The sequence below is a fragment of the Numida meleagris genome, chromosome 2 (genome assembly GCF_002078875.1).
Source record: "Numida meleagris isolate 19003 breed g44 Domestic line chromosome 2, NumMel1.0, whole genome shotgun sequence".
Taxonomy (NCBI): domain Eukaryota; kingdom Metazoa; phylum Chordata; class Aves; order Galliformes; family Numididae; genus Numida; species Numida meleagris.
In genome coordinates this window covers 44,658,415-44,678,086 of record NC_034410.1, presented here as the reverse complement: position 1 = coordinate 44,678,086, position 19,672 = coordinate 44,658,415, and the positions used below count along the sequence as shown (strand labels likewise).

General features: G+C 37.3%; 1 protein-coding gene across 1 annotated transcript in view; it reads right to left on the bottom strand.

Annotated features, from left to right (window-relative positions):
• Positions 1 to 19,672, bottom strand: part of FBXL2 (F-box and leucine rich repeat protein 2) — a 52,641-nt gene that overhangs the window by 17,298 nt on the left and 15,671 nt on the right. The window contains exons 3-5 of the mRNA XM_021386648.1: positions 6,096 to 6,150; positions 4,576 to 4,650; positions 665 to 759 (exon numbers count right to left, since the gene is read on the bottom strand). Coding sequence (XP_021242323.1) covers positions 665 to 759; positions 4,576 to 4,650; positions 6,096 to 6,150 — 225 coding nt within the window. The remainder of the gene's footprint in view (positions 1 to 664; positions 760 to 4,575; positions 4,651 to 6,095; positions 6,151 to 19,672) is intronic.

Here is a 19,672-nt window from a genome sequence, read left to right as displayed (position 1 = left end):
CTCTGAGTCCTGAAGTACTTATCACAGAGGGGCCCTTCAGCTGGAGGTAAGATCTGTGGGTTAAATAAGCAAAGGAACATCCACAGAGGAATCTGGTTCATCAGTTCGCATCTAGAAAGAGCTTACAGGGATTCAAACTATCTTGCAAGAACAAGCTGCACAGTTCAATTTATATACTGAATAAAGAAGGGCCAGCTTCCTTGAGACGTTCCTGTTGCCTGTTTGTTCTTACACTGCAGTAAGAAGAGAATTCCACATCCTTCCCAATTCTGCAGGCACTCAGCTGCACCAGTCTTTAGTTTTTCTCCCATTGCTACGGTCACCTCTTGTCTAAACAAAAAGATGAATTATAATCTGGCTGCTAATCCTGATGAAATTCTATCTGTAGGATGCTAAAGTACAAACCTGAAAACATTTAAAATGCTTGAAAATTGAGAGAAAATAAAAGAAAAATACAACTTTCTTAATTCATTTCTAGGGGAAATAAAGTAGCTACATTTTGTTCTCAAACTGATGGCTCATTTAGTCACTGCCAAGGTACTTAGTACTTAAGTATCCCATTTTGATCCTTAGATGGTACTTAAAATCCAAACAAATCTAACAATAATTAGTTATTCCCTAATACCTGGAACAAAAGCATGTCTTAGCCTAGGACATTACTTACTTTAAAGAGGAGTCTCCAACAACGTGACATCCTCTCAGACTAAGTTGTCTCAGGAACCCACCGCACCTTTTCGATATATTTTCCACAACACGACCCTTAAACCAAATAGAAGGAAGATTTTGTTTTATTCTGACATAACATTCTAAGCAAATTAAAAATCCCAACAGAACCATATCTCTTTGAAAACCTTTTTCTACTTTAAGAAAAAGAGTCATCTGATGAGAGAAGTGCTGTTCAATTCAATCTTCCATTCTCTCTTCGAGTCTACCATACGTGACTCAATTTTTTTTTGTCTCAGCAAAACCCTACCCATTAAGATTGCTGTCAATTTTGCAAGAAATCTGCAGAACTCCCCAGAAGCAGAACAGGAGGTGTCTTGTTCCTCAATGATCAGTTATTACTCCAGCACACAAGTTTACATTATCCACAAATATGTGCTTAGGCTAGCATACGACACGGAGCTACAGCCTCTCCTAAGTCTCGTTTTACAGTCAGTGCTACAGGTATGCAATAGGAAGATGTTGGACACGTGGTGGGAGCAGTCACCATTTCATAGAATGAATCACAGAATGGCTTGGGTTGGAAGGGACCTCAAGGATCATCAAGTTTCAACCCCCTTGCCACAGGCAGGGCCACCAACCTCCAGATTTGGTACTAGACCAGGTTGCCCAGGGTCCCATCCGACCTGGTCTTGAACACCTCCCGGGACAGAGCCTCTCTGGGCAGCCTGTTCCAGCACCTCACCACTCTCTGTGTGAAGAGCTTCCCCCTGACATCCAGTCTCAACCTTCCCTCCTTGAACTTAAAACCATTCCCCCTTGTCCTATCACTGTATACTCTTGCAAAAAGTTGATTCCTCTCCGGTTTATAATCCCCTTTTAAATACTGGAAGGCTGCAATGTGGTCTCCTCTCAGCCTTGTCTTCTCCAGGCTGAAGAAGCCCAGGTCCCTCAGCCTGTCCGCCATAGGGGAGGTGCTCCAGCCCTCTGATCATCTTCATGGCCCTCCTCTGGACCCTCTCCAACAGCTCCATATCTTTCCTGTACTGGGGGCCTCAGACCCAGACACAGTATTCCACAGTACTTAACCACATCCAGAAGATTTGCCAGAGCCTACTCGCTGGCTTTCAAAGTTGCATTTATTTGCATGTCTGTTCCTACCATTTGGAAATGCCTCAAGACTTCACACATTGTGTAGTACAGTTTGCAAACAAAACTTCCTACCTGATGTCCTGTTTGCTATAAAATCCTACTTATTTACATCTTGAAAGCATTTTCCTACATAAGAGGAGCAAGCAGAACGGTACAGTAGTTCTAATATTCCAAGTTGAAAGTGTAGCATTATTGAAAAAATGTTATTTAAATTGCGGTACATAATGTGCACCCTTATGTTAATTTTTTGATGGTAAGAATAAGATTACATATCAAAAAGCACTGCAACAACTCACTAGACATCATATAGTGTCTAACTTTAAAAAGATGAAAGTAAAAAAAATCAACACTGATCATCTAATGAACAGGACAACTACATACCTTCTACCTTCTCTTTATTTTATTTCAAATAAGAATACTTAGAAAATTATAGAGCAGTAGATTTTTTTAAATTTCCTCTCTGTATGCAATGGTAGCATTTTCACTGGAACAGTAAAGTGTTTCTTGTATTTTGTAATTCTCCTGCAATACTGAACTCTTGGCTAATACTACGTGAAAACATTTTATCAGCACTTGTTTGTTAAGTCTGAAGGTAACTGGTCACCTCCTCTCTCAAACATATTTACATCAAAACAAACAAACTGAAGATCATTATACACTTATGAAATTATGTATTTTTTACTCAGAACTATCTCCCAGCAGAGGCCAAGTACCTTCACTGTAAGGATAAAGTCTTCTCAATGAATGACATATAATGGATGCTCAATCTACACTGGGGGAAAAAATCCCAAATCTAATGCATTACTCAAAGAAAATAGAAACAAATAATGACATACATTTTCTCATATCCATTTATTACTTGAAGCATTTTAAAAAAATCCACCAAAATACTATACTAAAAGAGACAAGTGCATTAAAATCTGTTTAGGTATTCGAATAACTTAGTGTCACTCAGAAACTGTTTCTTCAAACTACCCCAGCTTGTATTTGGTACCACATACCAACAAATCCTAAGGCACACTTAACTTTAAGAAGATTTTCACACAACTTTGCAGTAGAAAAAAAAATTCTTTTTGTTCTATATCATACACGGTTTCAAAAAAGGAAAATACACAACAAAACATCATTTTCCATTATCTGACAGTTTGAGATCAAGTACTGCTTGATGCTACGTGAAACATCACCAAATATTACAACAACCAACAGAGCAAAAAGTTGCCAAATACAGTTAGTAGCTTTTACCTGTTCTTAAGTCTATGACAAAAAAATACATTACTAAAACAGCTTAAAGCAAAACAGAGGTCTTTAATATTGAGATTAAATGCATACCTCATTCAAAACTAATTTATGCAGTAATCATTGGTTTAACTTATGAATAAATTTTAAGCATTTATATTACAAATGTATTTAAATACAATATACTGAGGTAATCAAATTCCTCAAAACCACAATGGGTCCTCACTGAAAAACAGGATCATAACTTAATTTCATTCACTCTCCTTAACGCCAGGCTACAAATACATTTGAAGGAGCAACAATTTTAGGTACAATGAAGACAAACTCAGCAAAAATGTAAAAACTCAAACACGTTTCCTAAGTAGCAGAAAGGCTCCAGAAAAAGCTGGCCAAGAGAAAGGCCACCTATCTGGTGGGCTTCGCTTTTTATTTCTTAACAAACGAGTAACAATTTTTTTTTTTTTTTAAAAAGACAAGTGAAGGAGATGAGATTAGAGCCCCAAAACATCTTAGATTTTTGGCACCTGCAAGTATGTCTTTCTCCTACCTCTATCAAATCCTCATATTTAGCATCAATATAGCAGAGGAGTTGGCAATAAAATTTTAAGAGAACAGTGAGAAATTTTACTCTTTATTGCTGCAAAGCTTCAAGAATTCTTTGAAAGAGAGTTTGCAGAATAAACCAAATGACTCCCATCTGGATTTTACTCATGCAATTAAAAGCTTAAGACAAAAAAATCAGAAGCAAATGTATTGTCATATTCTAAGCTTAATTTGTATTATCAAATGCAAATAATAAACAAATTTAGATTAAATTAAGGAACTGTATTTCCCATGGGTTTTTGCCTTCATTTTCCAATATCGTAATTTATTTTCTTATGCGCATCTATGGTAACATTAATACAAATGTGTTTTTTCTTATGGAACATAAGACTGCCCTAATCCTTTCATTATATGCTGAAAAGGATTTTAATCCATATGCACCTGTATTTCAGTCAAGGTTCAAGCCATAGGAAAGAAATGTTGATAAAATGGTACTAAGGCACACAGCAAAGCAAATCCAGGCCAAGTCAGCAATAAGGAAAGGTTTTTAGCATTTTGTGGCTTCCGTCTCTGTCTAAAGACAAGTATGCAGAGAGCTTTCAGCACTAGATGGCACCCTCACAGAGACCAGAGACAAGCAACAGAATCTTCCCACAGGGCAATGAGTAACTTCGAGCATTTCGGTCAGTCCAGAGGCACTGCTTATAACTTTGTTTTCTGGAAATGATCAGTTCTGAATTTCTAGAACTCTGCATATATACAATATATGCAAATTATCTGACATATTGCTTCCAAGCAAAACTCAAAAACATAATCAGTGTTTAAAAAGTCAAATACAGAGTTGTCTATTTGTCCCTTTACTGCTTTAGTATCTTGAACTTTAGCCTTTAAAACATGAACTCAAGGAGAGTCTACGGAATACTTAAAATGGGCTATGCTCTTAAACATCACCATAGGAATGAAATAAACAAAGACACTAACCTCTATATCCGTCTGAAAGTTAAAAAGGTCTATTCTTTGCCAATTGCTTCCATCCAGAGCTAAAACATTCCATGCCTACAGAAAACAAATAAGAGTTACACGCTTCCACTGCCTGGTCCCTTTGTTTTCGTCTCAGCAATTCCAGTATAACAAACTCTCAAATACAAAAAATATACATTTGGGTAGCACTTTTAAAAAAACAAATGTGAGAGCAGATACTACTACTAATAAAATACTAACCAGTTAAAACCAGAGCATTTGTTTAAATTAATCTCAAATCTCCTAAATGGATTTCAATTCAGAGTCTTATACCCATAAAATGTGTAACAGCAAGAAATGAAATGCAAAACACATACATAGCATGATTTAACTAGATATATATTGAGAGAAAAGTAAATGCACATGACTCTCCTTCCAATAAAACCATAGTTCCTCAACCTCACAAGTTACTACACTGAGAGGAACAGAAACCTTTCAGAATATTGCTGACTTTCCACTGTTTGGATCAAGCCTTTCCATGTGCTGAGTTACATATACATTTGATAATTTGTTCTTCACTGTTGAAGCAGTCCTTCAAAGCAAAACAAAGTAAAAAAGCCAGACAAACAAAAGCATACTCAGAAAAACTGAAAGAAAGAATATTGCATCCAACTGATGTAGTTCTGAGAGGAAAAAAACAAAAAACAAGGACTTATTAATTCACCTTGGTTTTCTTCAAATGTGTTCTAGGCTTTACCTAGAAGTTCTAACAAAACCTGATGTTAGCTAGCTCACAGAACTTACTGAAGTTGCAGGCTAGGATAATACGGGTCTGGGAATTAAGTAGTTACACAGTTATAAATTAAAACAAATAAAGAGTTAATCCGCATTAAAAGAATGGAGAAAAGCACGAAATTAAAAAGTTCTTTCATGCTGTATAAGAATACACTTCACCGTACACATTTGGTGTAGAAGCAGAATATTTTTCACTTTAATTCAAAATAAAAGATTAGCTAAACATAAAAGCTTACTTAGCATGCTTTCTCTATTATCTTCTGTGTGCCTTTCTTCTCTGCTAGTAGTCCATTTATTTAACACCTTTTATACTTGGCAAGCAAATGATGGATGTACTTAGACACATGGTACACATTAACTGAGCTACATGGAATTTTAAGGAGAACGTGTCTGAAAAATAGTGTTACACAGCCACATGCTTTATAAAAAGCAAACGCCACTGTGCCAAAATGGGCTTAATCCTTTCTCCAGATATAGAGCGCACACTACTGGATATCTTTTCCAAAGCCTTTAAAAAGAAGTTCAGTTCATAGCAACTAATTCCACGTATCTGAATAGAAACAACTAGACCAACAGCTTATTTGTTTTAATAAAAAAAATTGTTTGTTTTAATAAAAGATGCTGAAATACTTGATTTTTTATTTTTATTTTTTTTAACAGGAAGAAGACTGCCCTAAAGCCCATGATTTGCAAGTAATTAAGAACTTCCCAAAGAACAAGGACAACAAAACAATAGAAATACATACCTTGGAAACTTGTGCGCATCGACACAAAGTAACTATGTCCAAGAAAGAGAATATTCTAGAAAGAAAAACAATCAGAACATTTTTATAATTAATTTGAACTAACACGTGAATTCACTGTTCTATATAGTTCTATGGAAAGATCGCCTGTCATACAACAATCAAGTTAAATGAAATGAAAGCATTCTATTATTTCAGTTACTCAGATTAAGGAGTAATACCATACCCATCTTCTTAAGACAGTCAACAACTACATACTAGGATCAACAGATGCTGCCATAGAAAATTTATTTTTCACCACTTCATTGCCCAAACATGTATGAATAACAATATATACATATATATTTTAAATTCAGAGAAACTCATTTATATACTTTTAATTGTGATACAATTAAAGAAATAACTTACACAACTATAGGTGAGGATTTTAGATGTTTGTAGTTGCACTGAAGAGTTAATACCCAATTTGGACAAGTTGTGTTCAAATGGACTTAGGGAATTTGGCCACTTCCACTGAGAACTCTTATGACTAGCTTCATGAATTGTGCTCTTTATTAGAGCAACAGATAACAGATTCTTTTGAATTACCAGTGATAAATACACTGCCTACAGAGCACATGTGAGTATCAATAATGTAAATAATATAGTTTACTGCAAATGCATTAAATTATCGAATAACTCTATTGAGATTTTTAAGTTTCCTGGGGGAAGCACTCTGAATATCTGAGCATGTAAATCTCACCCATTAGATGTTTCTATACAAGGAAGAGAAGCTCAGCCTGCTAACAGGTCCCAGAAGCCAGTGGTATCCTCCCAGTTTGTCTGCAATGGTATCTTCTCCAAACTCCTTCTCTTTAAGGCCATTTTTATACTCTTTTCCCTCTTTCAGATGGAATGTGAGTGACTCTAATCATATGTATCTTTATTGCAGTTGGTGCAAAAGAAAACTGAAAAGCTGCTAACTCAGAACAACCACTATGCAGTTTATCGCTTCCATAGTACCACCAAGTTCCCCCCTCTGCAATGGAGGGGGCTCTGCAAATGGAACCTGGCTGTGGAGTTTTACACTTCACTCCATCTTCTGTGCTCTATCTCTTACAGTCAGCATACCAAGCTCTCCTGGTGCTGCTAACAATCTAACATTTGCATGTCTTATGCTGCTTAGTGAACTATCATGGAATAGACTCCTTGCATATTCACTGCATTCCACAGCAGAGGTTTCTACAATGTTTTTCTCAAGAGGAACATTCCAACACATTACTTCCAATAATTATTCCACATAATTCACTCTAAAACATAGTCACTCAAGCTTCACAAATATTTAGAAGGAATTGGGAAGGTCACATGCAGTCTTGTTACAAGGATTAAATCTCCACAGGCTCTTGGGCTGCTCACTATTTATGGGGTAGGATGACTGGCTCACAGTCACAGTGTTTAGCAGGATGGTGTTATCATATAATTATTAAGGTTGGACAAGACCTTTAAGATCATCAAGTCCAACTGCCAACCCATCACCACCATGCCCACTAACCCCATCCTTAAATGCCACATCTACATGTTTCTTGAAAACCTCCAGGGATGGTGACTCCACCACCCCCCTGGGCAGCCTGTTCCAATGCCTTACCACTCTTTTGGAGAATAAATGTTTCCTAATACCCAACCTGAACCTCCCTGGTGCAACTTGAAGCCATTACCTCTCATCCTATTGCTGATTACATGGGAGAAGAAACTGACCCCCACCTTGCTACAACTTCTTTTCAGGTAGTTGTGGAGAGTGTCAAGGTCTCCCCCGTGCCTCCACTTCTCCAGACTAAGCAACGCCAGCTCCCTCAGCCACTCGTCTTAAGACTTGTGCTCCAGACCCTTCACAGCTTTGTTGCCCTTCTCTGGACATGCTCCAGGACCTCAATGTGCTTCCTGTAGTGAGGGGCCCAAAACTGAACACAGTACTCTAAGTGTGGCTTCACCAGTGCCAAGTACAGTGGAATGATCACTTCCCTAGTCCTGCTGGCCACACTACTTCTGATACAAGCAAGGATGCCGTTGGCCTTCCTGGCCACCTGGGCACACTAACTGATGTTCAGCCAGCACTGAACACTAGCACCCCCAGATCACTTTCTGCCACACAGCTTTCCAGCCACTCTGCCTCAAGCCTGCAGTGTTGCGTGGGATTGTGGCTGAAGTGCAGAACCCAGCACTTGATCTTGTTGAACCTCATACAATTGGCCTCAGCCCCTATCAATCCTGTGTATTCAGATCCCTCTGCAGAGCCTTCCTACCCTCAGGCAGATCAACACTTCCTCCCAACTTCGTGTCAACTGCAAACTTACTGAGGGTGCACTCAATTCCCTCTTCCACATCATCAATAAAGACACTAAACGGGACTGACTCCAGTACTGACCCCTAGGGAACAACACTCATGCCCAGTCATCAGCTGGATTCAACTTCATTCACCATCGCTCTCTTGGCTTGGCTGTTCAGCCAATTTTTAACCCGGTGAAGAATACACCACTCTAAGCCATGAGCTGCCAGCTTCTCCAGGTGAATGCTGTGGGAGACTGTGTCAAAGGCCTTATTAAAGTCTAGACAGTCAACGTCCACAGCCCTTCCCTCATCCACTAGGCGGGTCACCTGGTCATGCAAGGATATCAGGTTGGTCAAGAAGGATTTGCCCTTCATGAACCCATGCTGGCTAGACCTGATCCGATGATTGTCCCGCACATGCTATGTGACTGCACTCAAGACAACTGATCTGCTCCATGACCTTCCTCGATACAGAAGTCAGGCTAAGCAAGACCCTCAGCATAACAACCAGGCTGAAGGAGGAAGCTGAGGGTAAGGGGGAGCACACTGTTACACTGGTGAAGAGTAAGACAAGGGAAACAAACACAAATTCAAGCATCTAAGTACTAACACAAAGCATGGTGACTCAGATTTCCAAACGGGTATGTCACAATGACTACCAAGTCTTACATTGTCAGTATCTTTTTTTAATTCACTTTACAAGAAACAATTGCAATTCAAAATCTAGCATTACTCTTTTGAACACTGAACCAATTCTTCATGACTGGCTACTCTTATGAGTTTTCTAAAATAAAAGCTTCATTGTCAAAACAAAATTTTGCTAAATACCATTTCCAAGCAACAATAGAACCAGTTCAAAGGATGTTCTCAGGCAATAAAATACATTAGCTTAAAGCATAAAATACAGATCCCATTCCAAAATCATTTTCTTCTACAGAGAATGAAAGATGTTACTGTAATTCACATATAAACTATTACTTGACATTTTCAGTCAAAGAACTGAACAGTAATAATAACAATTCCATCTTATATCAAATATTAACACTGAGGAGTAAACACAAGCAGTGTAACAGACATGGTTATCTTAGATTTACAGAAGCTGAAGCACAAAAGACACATCTCTAAATTATTTCTAATGAAGACATGAAGGATTGTGACAAATCATTTCATGACTCAATATTCTTACCTAAAGAAAGCATACAACATGCTTTGGAAGTGATGCAAGTTCTGCTGCAAGTAAGAAATAGCAGAAGGAACTGCAAGATGTTGAAGAAAAGGCATTTTATATATCCCATCCACTGAGTTGTCTAGCAGTCTGTCTTCATGTTTGACTGTTTATTACTGTTATGCGATTAATGTTGATGCATGATTTCTGTTGAAAAAGTAGACTGAAACCAAATGCAGAACAGATGTATTTATTTTTGCTTCATTCCGTATGAAGCGACTTTTTATAAAGTCAAAAAATAGAAGTGGTTGTTTTATGTTAAAAGGAGAACTATTTTAATAAGTGTAAAACTCAGGACATTTTTACATTTATTTTTGTTCCAAAGAAGAAACTGTCTTGAAATGCGTCTGATGCTGTCCTCCTCAAAATAGATAATTTAAATATTAGGATGCATTCTAACCCAGCTGATCAGAATCATTATTGTTCAGTTAATAATAACACAAATAAGAGATGCTAGTAAATTCTTTTATAATTGCTAAGACTAATTTTGCCAACTTGTTCAAAAATGTTTTTTCCACACTTTTCTATATTATTCCCCCTCTATAGTAGCAGACCACTGAGACAACTGTTCCTCTACTTCCAGCCCCACAGAACTCCTAGCAAATCCTTACCAGCCAGGAAAACTACCCAACAGGACACAAGAAGATAGCATTTTAAAGGCTTTAAAATCCAACCAAAGAACTGAGACAGAGATGGCAACGCTGACGTTGTCTGGCACTTATGGTGAAGGGCTATGTTAGCAGGCACTTGTAATTTTAAAATGTGGAAAAAATTACCATGTAGGCCAGCTGATGGTTGTATAGCACATCTGTCCTCTATGATCATAACTATGTAGGTGGAAGCTAATGCAGCCAGCAGCTGAATTAATATCCACTTAAGTCTTTGGCACAGATTAGTTCAGGAAACTGGAAATGTAACTAGTTAACATATCTACAGTAAAGTTTAGGATAATCTGTACTGACTTCCTGTATCCAAGGCCATTAACTTTTCCTTAGTTGTCCTGTATCAATCCCAAGGAGGACAATCTGCTTACCCATAATCAGAGTTCTTCAAGCCTTTTTGTCCCTGGGCACATGCCACTTTGGACACATAAATGCCTCATAAGCTTGGTCTTGGAGACCTTTCAATGCTAACAGTACCTGAAGTATGCATGAGATTCATGCCAGAGGCACAAAGACTTGCACAAGCTCACAGTTCCCCAACTCCTATAAGGTACACTTGCATTTGGCTAAAGCCTAAATTCCAGAAAATGAATATTCTTGATTTGAAAGCCTTCAAGGGATGGAAAATCACCACCTTCTCCGATAGTTTGTTCCACTGGTTAATCACGCTGTTATAATATTTGCCTTATTTCCAAGGTGAATGTCTGACTTTCAGCTTTATGCTTTCCTCAGCTTTTCTTCACCAAATTAAAGAGTGCTTTCGCAGTTAGTACTTTCTCCTTATGGAGTTTTAAAATCACTTATCATGTCACCTTTAATTCTTTTTATTTCAGTTCTTTAAATCTCATTTTCTCTGCGTGTTCTTTTCCAGTATGTTTCTTCAAAGATGGACATCAGAAGCAAATGTAGTGTTAAAAAGTTTATTAGTACCAACAAAGCTGTACACAGATAAAACATTATTTTACTGCTCTCATTTTCAGAGACTTTTTGACACAGAATCAGACAAGGAACTTACAGTATCTTATGCGTTTCACTCTCACATCCTCTACTGTGATGACACATCCCAGACCACAGTTCTTTATGTGAGACTGAAATGGGACATTCCTTAGTCCTATAACCATGTAAAATTAAACTGTAAAATTAATCTTGTTTGAACGTACTCCTATTTAATGTTATTCAGACTTCCTTGGAAGTGCCTTTTCCTCACATTTATTTTTGTGTCATCTGTAACTCTTACTTCCTGCGTAAGCGACTTCTGAAAGAGCAATTTCCAAAACATGGTGAAGAAAAAAGTAAGGAAAGCAACTGGGTCTACCAGCCAGTTGCTACAACAACTGTTAACCAAATCTGAATCCTTTCAGTGTGTATCGATGTACTGTACAGTGCTAATTTTAAATCAAAAGGCCAAATGTTAAAGTCAAGTGCATTCATAGATGCATCTAATTTGAGTTGGTAGAGCCAACTGATTGCTTAATCTCACAGTGATACTGTCCAACCAATTTTTCCACAAAATCACAACAACTGTTAATTATATTCTTTTCTTTCAATTTTCTACTAGACAAGTCTACATCAAGTTTTTCTGCTACATCCTGAAAAGGAGGCTGTGTTTTCTGGTCATCTCCCATAGACTTCCATACATACTTCGTTACTCCCACACACTATAAACAGAACCGTGTGTTTCCAAACACAGAAACAGCTGAAGTCACTTCTATTATTTGTTTCCTTTCTTGTGGAACCACAGAAAGAAACAGCTATTTCTCCAAATCCAAACACTGCACCACTTGAAGAACAAGAAACAAAACTGTGCAAGAGTCAAACTGCTTCTCTCTCATCTCTCTAAGGACCTTGCCAATCTGATCGCATAAGGAACAAGCTTTTGCAGTAGTGGCCTGGCCGTTATTCATTCCAGTTACTTTGATACAATACAATATAGATTGATTGCAGGTGGATAACAAGATACAACCACATACTGGTTGTTTTTGCTCTTTTAAGTTTTTTTTCCCAAAATTTTCAAGAGGAATGCCCAGCCATATTCTGTTAACAAGTGACATGGGAAAAGAGCATCTGCTGCTCTCAGAGTTCATTACTAATCATGTTTGAATGCATATAGTTGCAAAGTCTTGCCACCACCACAGAACCATCTTGTCTTTCTCCTAAAAATGACATACTCAATAAATAAGAAACACTGTTATAAATATTTTTACGTGGAATGTTTAGCTTTTCCCTTCTTCTCCCCATCCCTGAGGTATGAGGCCCCTCATCAACCACTGCAGTACAGCAGCATTGTACAAAGGCTACAGTAGAATAAAAGCAACTAGAAAAAAAACACAGATAAACTGAATAATCATACACATAGCAAGTAGAACCTTGCATTAATAAATTTTTAGGTAGGGACATGCTGCATTACAAATTCCAGTAATATCTTATTCAATAAAACCCCATAATACATATGCCTTGGAAACATAAATGGTGAGACATATTAAAAACTTAAGGAGCCTTTTTTTTTTTCCCATGTATCTTAGCTTATTTCTATCAGATTTGTTTTCAGCTGCACATCACAAACTTCTGCACAAAGCACAAATCAACGGTATTATCTACTGTTTCACCTTTCAGTTCAATTATTAAAATAAATCCTTTTTTACTAGAGATGTGCTGTTTTCTGAAGTAAAGCATTTGAACTAGATATTGTGAGACATGCTGAAATTTTCCAGTAACTTTTAGCCCACAATCACCACTTGTAAACTACATGGATTACGATGCCTTTCTCAGCTAATCTAAACAGCAAGCCTTTCATTTACAAACCTGGCACCAAAAACCACTTCTTTACATGCCAAACTTTTGCTTTTGCTCAGATTATTATTGCTACGCAATACTTACATAAGTATTAGCAAACACAAAAGAACAGGCTATCTGCAGGATGTCTAACATCTATTCTCAGTTCAAACCGAACTCAGCTCTTTCTACAAAAAATTAGCTTTGCTGGATACATTTTATAGCTGTATGATAGCATTTAGCTTTTTATGGTCTATACACTACTTGCAAGACAATGGGATCATATCACTCACTCTGTTTTAAAAAAAGATTTTACTTAAAGCATTACCATATGTAACAACTGCAATGTTCTCAGTACTTAATTCTCTTAGTATCTTAAGCAAAGTCCAGTGATCAACTCAAGAAGGGACAGCTCTGTTTAACTTACCATCAAATATACAGAATATAACCACCACGTTATGTGGAAATTGTCAGTGAAGCAATTAATAAATAGAACTACATTACCCAAATCATTCAGTAACTTTGGTCTGAAAATGAAATACAGAAGATAGCATAGGTGTGCATCTCCACGTGTCTTTGACATTTAGTTACTTGGATATTAGGGATATATAAGACTTTTTAAGTTGTATTATTTTTGTAACCTTTTAGAAGTCAAGTTGCAGACTTGAACACACAATATGTATAGGACATACTTAGGAAAATTTAAACCCATGAAACAGTTTATCTAATGGTTTTCAAAAAGTCAGATATGTGCTAGAGTCAGTTTCAGCATCCTTGCTTAGCTCTATTTCACCCAAAAAAGCTGGTGTTACCTAAGCCTTCAGAGCAGCCAGTTCATTGCATTGGTTATCCTGAATCATCTAATAGTAGGAAGAATCTTGAGCAGAAAAACTAACAGTTATACGCAAAGAATATGAAATAATACTAACATTATTTAGTCTTCAGTAACACTGGGAATCTCACTGCCGTGTTTGCAAAATTGAAGCTAAAGTACAAAGTTTCAGAATTTCTTCTTTGTTAATGTTTTTCTGTGCCTTATTTTTTCTTTGTAATTACTCTTCTCCTTATCCAAGACAAAATCCTTTCCAAAGGGCCAAATCAAGTCCTGTGCTTTACCAAGTCATGAAGCAGTGAAGGACCTGCAGCCTAGGAGAGAAAAGCTAAAAGGACACTCAGCTGTGCCATCTCTCTCCCAACCATGCTGCCACCCCCAAATCCATCATGCCTTCCAAAAATTGGAATATTTGCAGAGGGGGGATGATCCAGGCTTCTAACCTTAAAAGCCTAGCGGACTGTCCAGTTTAATCATTTCTTAGAAGGGCTCGATGAGCTGCAAGGTTCTGCAATTTCTAGAATTGTACACTCTGCAGCTCACGTGACTGCCCAGTTTCACTAGCTAAATTTTCCTCCAAGTTTCAGCTACAGAATCCATCTATAGTTTTGTTTGTGAGGCATCAGAGCAGAAGCAGAAAGGATTTCGTAAAGAACAAAACCCAGCTAAAGATTTTCAGTAATTTACAGAAACACATGTGGTAAATGAAAACCAGAACTACTCTGAGCCAGAGAGGAATCCCTGACAGGAGATACAACCCAGGGAGGAACACCTAAGGCACCCATATAGGCTGGGCCAATCACATGCAAAGCAGCTTTGCACAAAAGGACATGAGGATCCCATTCAGCACCACTTTGAACACACCTAAAAGTAGGAGGCTTTGAGAACATATCAGCGAGTAAAAATATCTGATGGAAGACAACAGACTCTCCCTGCTAGGGCCCAATGACAGGAAAACAGGTGTTGTCAAACACCAAACCAGGATGACTAGAGAGGTTATGAAGCCCCTATACTTGTAGGCAGTCAAAACTCACATGGGCAATGCTGGGAAATGCCTGGCGTAGCTGACTCTGCTTTCAGCAGTGGGTTGGACTACACAGTCTCCACAGTTTGCTTCCAATCTCAGCCAGCCAATTTTATGAATAACAATTTTATTTTTATGAAGTGATTTCATGAAGTAAAATTTGGCAACTATAACAAGTTACTTAATAAAAATAGCCTAGTAAATATTCAAGAGTGGTTTACCTGGCAGCCTCCAGTTCCAACGCAACCTGTAGGCCATTCCAACTATCCTTCTGAGCATCTGTTCCCAGGAGAGAAAGGATTATACAGTCTGGGCACCAAACAACCAAAACTAAACACACTCACTCTGTGAGCTCAAGGCTTGACAGATGTGGAGAAGGAACAAACATATGATGCTCTCGTGGTATGCAGCCTAGGGATGTTTCATCAACCTTGATCCTTACAGCCCTAAAAGTTATGGAAAATTTAGTCTTTGGACTAGGATGTGTATTGGCTTAATCACACCTGGACCTATGCTACTGGTCAGGAGTAAAACTTTGGAAAAAAAAAAAATTCTCATCCCGATGCTTGTGTCTGCATCAGGAAGACACAGTTAAGAAAGCTCACCTCTTCTGTGAATACCTTGAAATTTACTGACAAAAAAAAACAACAACAGACAAACACAAAACAACACAGTATAAATAACAACACTAAGTATTCAAACTTTGGCATCAATAACTAAAGAAATGAAAATAATATATTGTGGTATTTTTGGTAGGAGTTTCTTTTGAATTGCCTTTGTGCTTTGATGGTATTTTTAATATAGAAACAAGGAACAATAATTTTAGGGAGGGGTGAGGGGAAATTACATATGAATGAAATGACTGTCGTATCATTGATACTCCTAAACACTTGACTTTGGTAATTTATTAATCAGGAGTGAGTTTAAATAAGGCTTCAATTTCAAGGTAAATACAGCTCCACATGGAATTAGGCCTTGATTAGTTAAATAGCAGACTCTAAAGAGAGGCCTAAGAGTATATACTGAAAAAAACAAACACCAAAATGAAACAAACAAGTGGTAAAGCACAATTCTGAGTTGTGTAAGTCACTGTTGCATCCTCTTTAGCTGTTACTCCTGCTTTAAATGCTCGTTACTTACTTTTATTTGTTCCAATATTACTAATCCTTTGCCACAAGCATGTTTTCACAAAGCGATAATGTCTGTATTGAACCAGGTAATGATGAAGCAGTACATTCGTAAGAAAGTCCCAGTTGTTCAAGCATAAGTATTAAGCAAAGTATTTCCTTTTCATAATGCCTGAATTTTACTTGCTATCTTGGCAAAATGGAAATTTCCATTCCCAGATCTCCTCTTCTGCATTAATACTGTGCATAAAGGCACTCGTACAGTTTTCAGCTTGTGTTCTTAGAGCCTCCGCATTTTAAGATGAAATTCCATCTCAGTTCTGTTCCAAACAATTGATTTTAAGATTATACTAGCATTTGTTTATGAACAAACCCAAACCACTTAATTTAAACATTAAATAGAGGATGGCAGCTATGCCCTCTAGTTACAAACGGCCAAACTTGTTTGATATGAACAATCATTTTTGAGTGTTCAGTACCTCTTAGAAAGAATTTGGAAATTGTGTACAGAGTAACCAAGTGGTAAGTCAAAGAACTGGAAAATACGAACACGCATCTGGAACTGATCTTGGTAAGAATTTCATAAACAATATGTGTATTTTGAAGGCAAAAAAAAAAATCTATCATCTTAAACATGGCTCATTTTACCCACTTCAACTCATTTGTGCAATTAAAGACTGCAGCATTTCACCTTGAGTAGCAAAGATAGCTGTTCAATGCTTGACAATCTCAGGAAAACACTTCTGTTTTACAATGCACATACAATTTTCAGGTTTATTTTGGATCTTTTTTTTTTTTTCTCTCTGGCAGTTACAACATTAGAATACTTCCAGCAATTACAATATTTAGAATCAGAAACAACCAAATTGATAAATCAACTGTATTCATAAAGATTGTTAATCTAATTGACTGTGTATGAGCTGCTTATAAGAGTAAAACTTATTTCATTAGATTCTGGGATGTAAACACAAATCTATGCTTTCTGTAAAGGGAAGCCTAATAGTGCTGTGTGGTGAATGTAGCTTTCATCGAGCAAAGTAAGTTCTGATTTGCATGCCTGAAATAGATCTATGCAAGGATTTAGTGCACAGCAGCTACAACACTGCAAGCTTACATTAACTTCCCAATGTAGAAAACTCTACTGTATAAAGATAAGGGCGATATATTTATTAACAATAAATATGGAAACTAAAGTTGATAGTAAGCGAGGAAGAACAATGAGACTGGGAACAGCACATCAAATCCAGACTCAGGCCTGTAAAGTCACATACCCATTTCCAGTGGTCCTTAATCCTGAAGACATGATTTGAAGAGCAAACAAATGATTGAAGTGAATTGGGCATGGGTCATGGACAAGATAGAGCTTTCAGGGAAGCGATTAAATAGTTTGGTAGATTGACAAGAAAACAATAGAATTTTAAGAATTAAGACTATGATTTAGTAAGTGCTTTAGAAAAGTTTTATGCACTTATCAGGAATTGATAAATAATATGACAACACCAGTATAATTTTTATTTAACATTGTTTTCCAATGATAAAACAGTCATTTAATTCCTCCGTACCCTTCCAATTCTCAAGGTAGCACACCTCATCTCAAATAAACACTTAGGATACAAGTTGCAATTTTCAGGTTAATCTGCTTTTGTTAGAAAATTTTCCAGTTACTCTCAAGCGGGAATGGACTTCAAAATCCTTCACTGATTTACCTCAAATTCAGGACAGAACTTCTGCTATGTTAGAGAAAACAAAAGACTCGATCAATAGCCTGGCTGGTTCTCAATGAACTCCTTTCAGAATATGGAAAAGGTCACACACTGATCTTTTTAGAAGCTGTGTGCCAGCCCATGGTTTAACATGTGCTATGAATGAGAAAAGCAGCTATGGAAGAAAAATGACTAAACGTGGTTTTAAAAGTCACGGTTTTGTTCAAATTAGATGGGAAGTTTCAAGATCAGGGAGACTGCTGTGTTACAGATAAAAGCGTTTTTCATAGCTCTCGATGTCAAGAGAAATGCAGTTAAGATACAGCAGTCAAATTGTACAGCAAATGTGGGCCATTTAAGTACCTACGGTTCCTAGCTAAGAAATATCAACAGCATGGTAGCGATCAGAAAGATCAACGTGATGGAAAAGGCATTACAAAAAGAGGTGGAATGACCGGCACGATAGCAAGGTGCTACAAAGGAAGCGAAGTAGATTGCTCACCCATATCAGAAGATTCAGGTTTCACAGGGAAAAGCTTCCATCAAGGAGGGATCTCTTTCTGCAGCAGTCAGCCCTTAAATGAGGCCAGGCTCCACCCCTTCTGGTCACACAGTGAATTGCCTTCACCTGTGCTCCCAGGGCTGACTGGGTCTTTCCTCCAGGTGCTCGATCAGTGGTTCAGGGCATGACTTAGCAGTTCCCATAGAAGCATTATAACAGATTTTTTGTAACAACCTTTTCTGTATTTCCTTCCTACTTCCCTCACTGTAAGTGCACAGATAATAATGCACTATTTCAAATACACAAAGCACTATGCTCAATTTCACCATTCTTCAACTTCCGGTAATTTTTCCTCTCTACAATAATGAAAACACCAACAAAAAGCACCATGTAGTAATATAAACAAATAAAAGAAGCAAGAAAATGCATAATACTTTATCAGCCAACCCACAACCTGCATATTCTCATATACAAGGAAAGGTGCTGTTGGAGGGCAACTATTGAGTTCCTCTCCTAACTTGGGTCCCAAAACTTTGCTCATCTTCTTCTGTATCTGACTGAATGCTCAAATTTGAAGTCTGATGACTAAGACCTATTATTCAAGTATGTGAACACTGCAAGTATCGTTCATAGCAGAAGTCATAGTAACTTTTACATTTATGGTACAATTTATGAATACCAGTAGTCTGTAGGCATGAAGGAACTGAAAATGGTTCAAGTGACCAAAAGTAAACATCTCTACTACCGACAATATATTCAATTTTCACTTCTCGGGTAGCTGGAATAAACGCAGGAATAACAAACAAGACCAAAAAAAACCCACAAAAAGCCAAATCCATTATAATAGGACAATTTTTCAAAATAAAGTAGAAGTTAAAGAAAACAATAGAGAAGCAGATATATGCTTTTTCACCCACAAATAGTACTTGTTCTTCCCATAGCTTATGCTTACAGGTCCTTCATTACTTCTGCGGTAACAAAAATTGGTTATATAATCACCGCCTTGTTCTACAATCCTGTTTCTGAAGCTTGCCATTCTGATACAAAATATCCTAGCACAGAATGCTAGCAACTGAAATACAAATGAATAAACATTATCTGTCCTTCTACAAGCCAAAAGTACTATCTATGATTCTATACACTCTACTTGCAAACACATTATTATTACCTTTTATCAAGCACAAAATTTAAAAGGTATTTTTGGAAACTTGCAAAGTCAGACACTCCAATATTAATTACATTCACTAAGTTCTTGTTTGTTTTCAATGCCTTCTAACTCACGCTATCTGAAAACTTTATGAACTTCAAAATTCATGAGTTTTTTTTTCCTGGCGATTTACAGGAGAAAAATAAGATTGACCTTCAAGGCCCTGACAACTTACTGGAAAAGTTAATACTCTAATATCTTCAATAATCTATCTCAGACTTC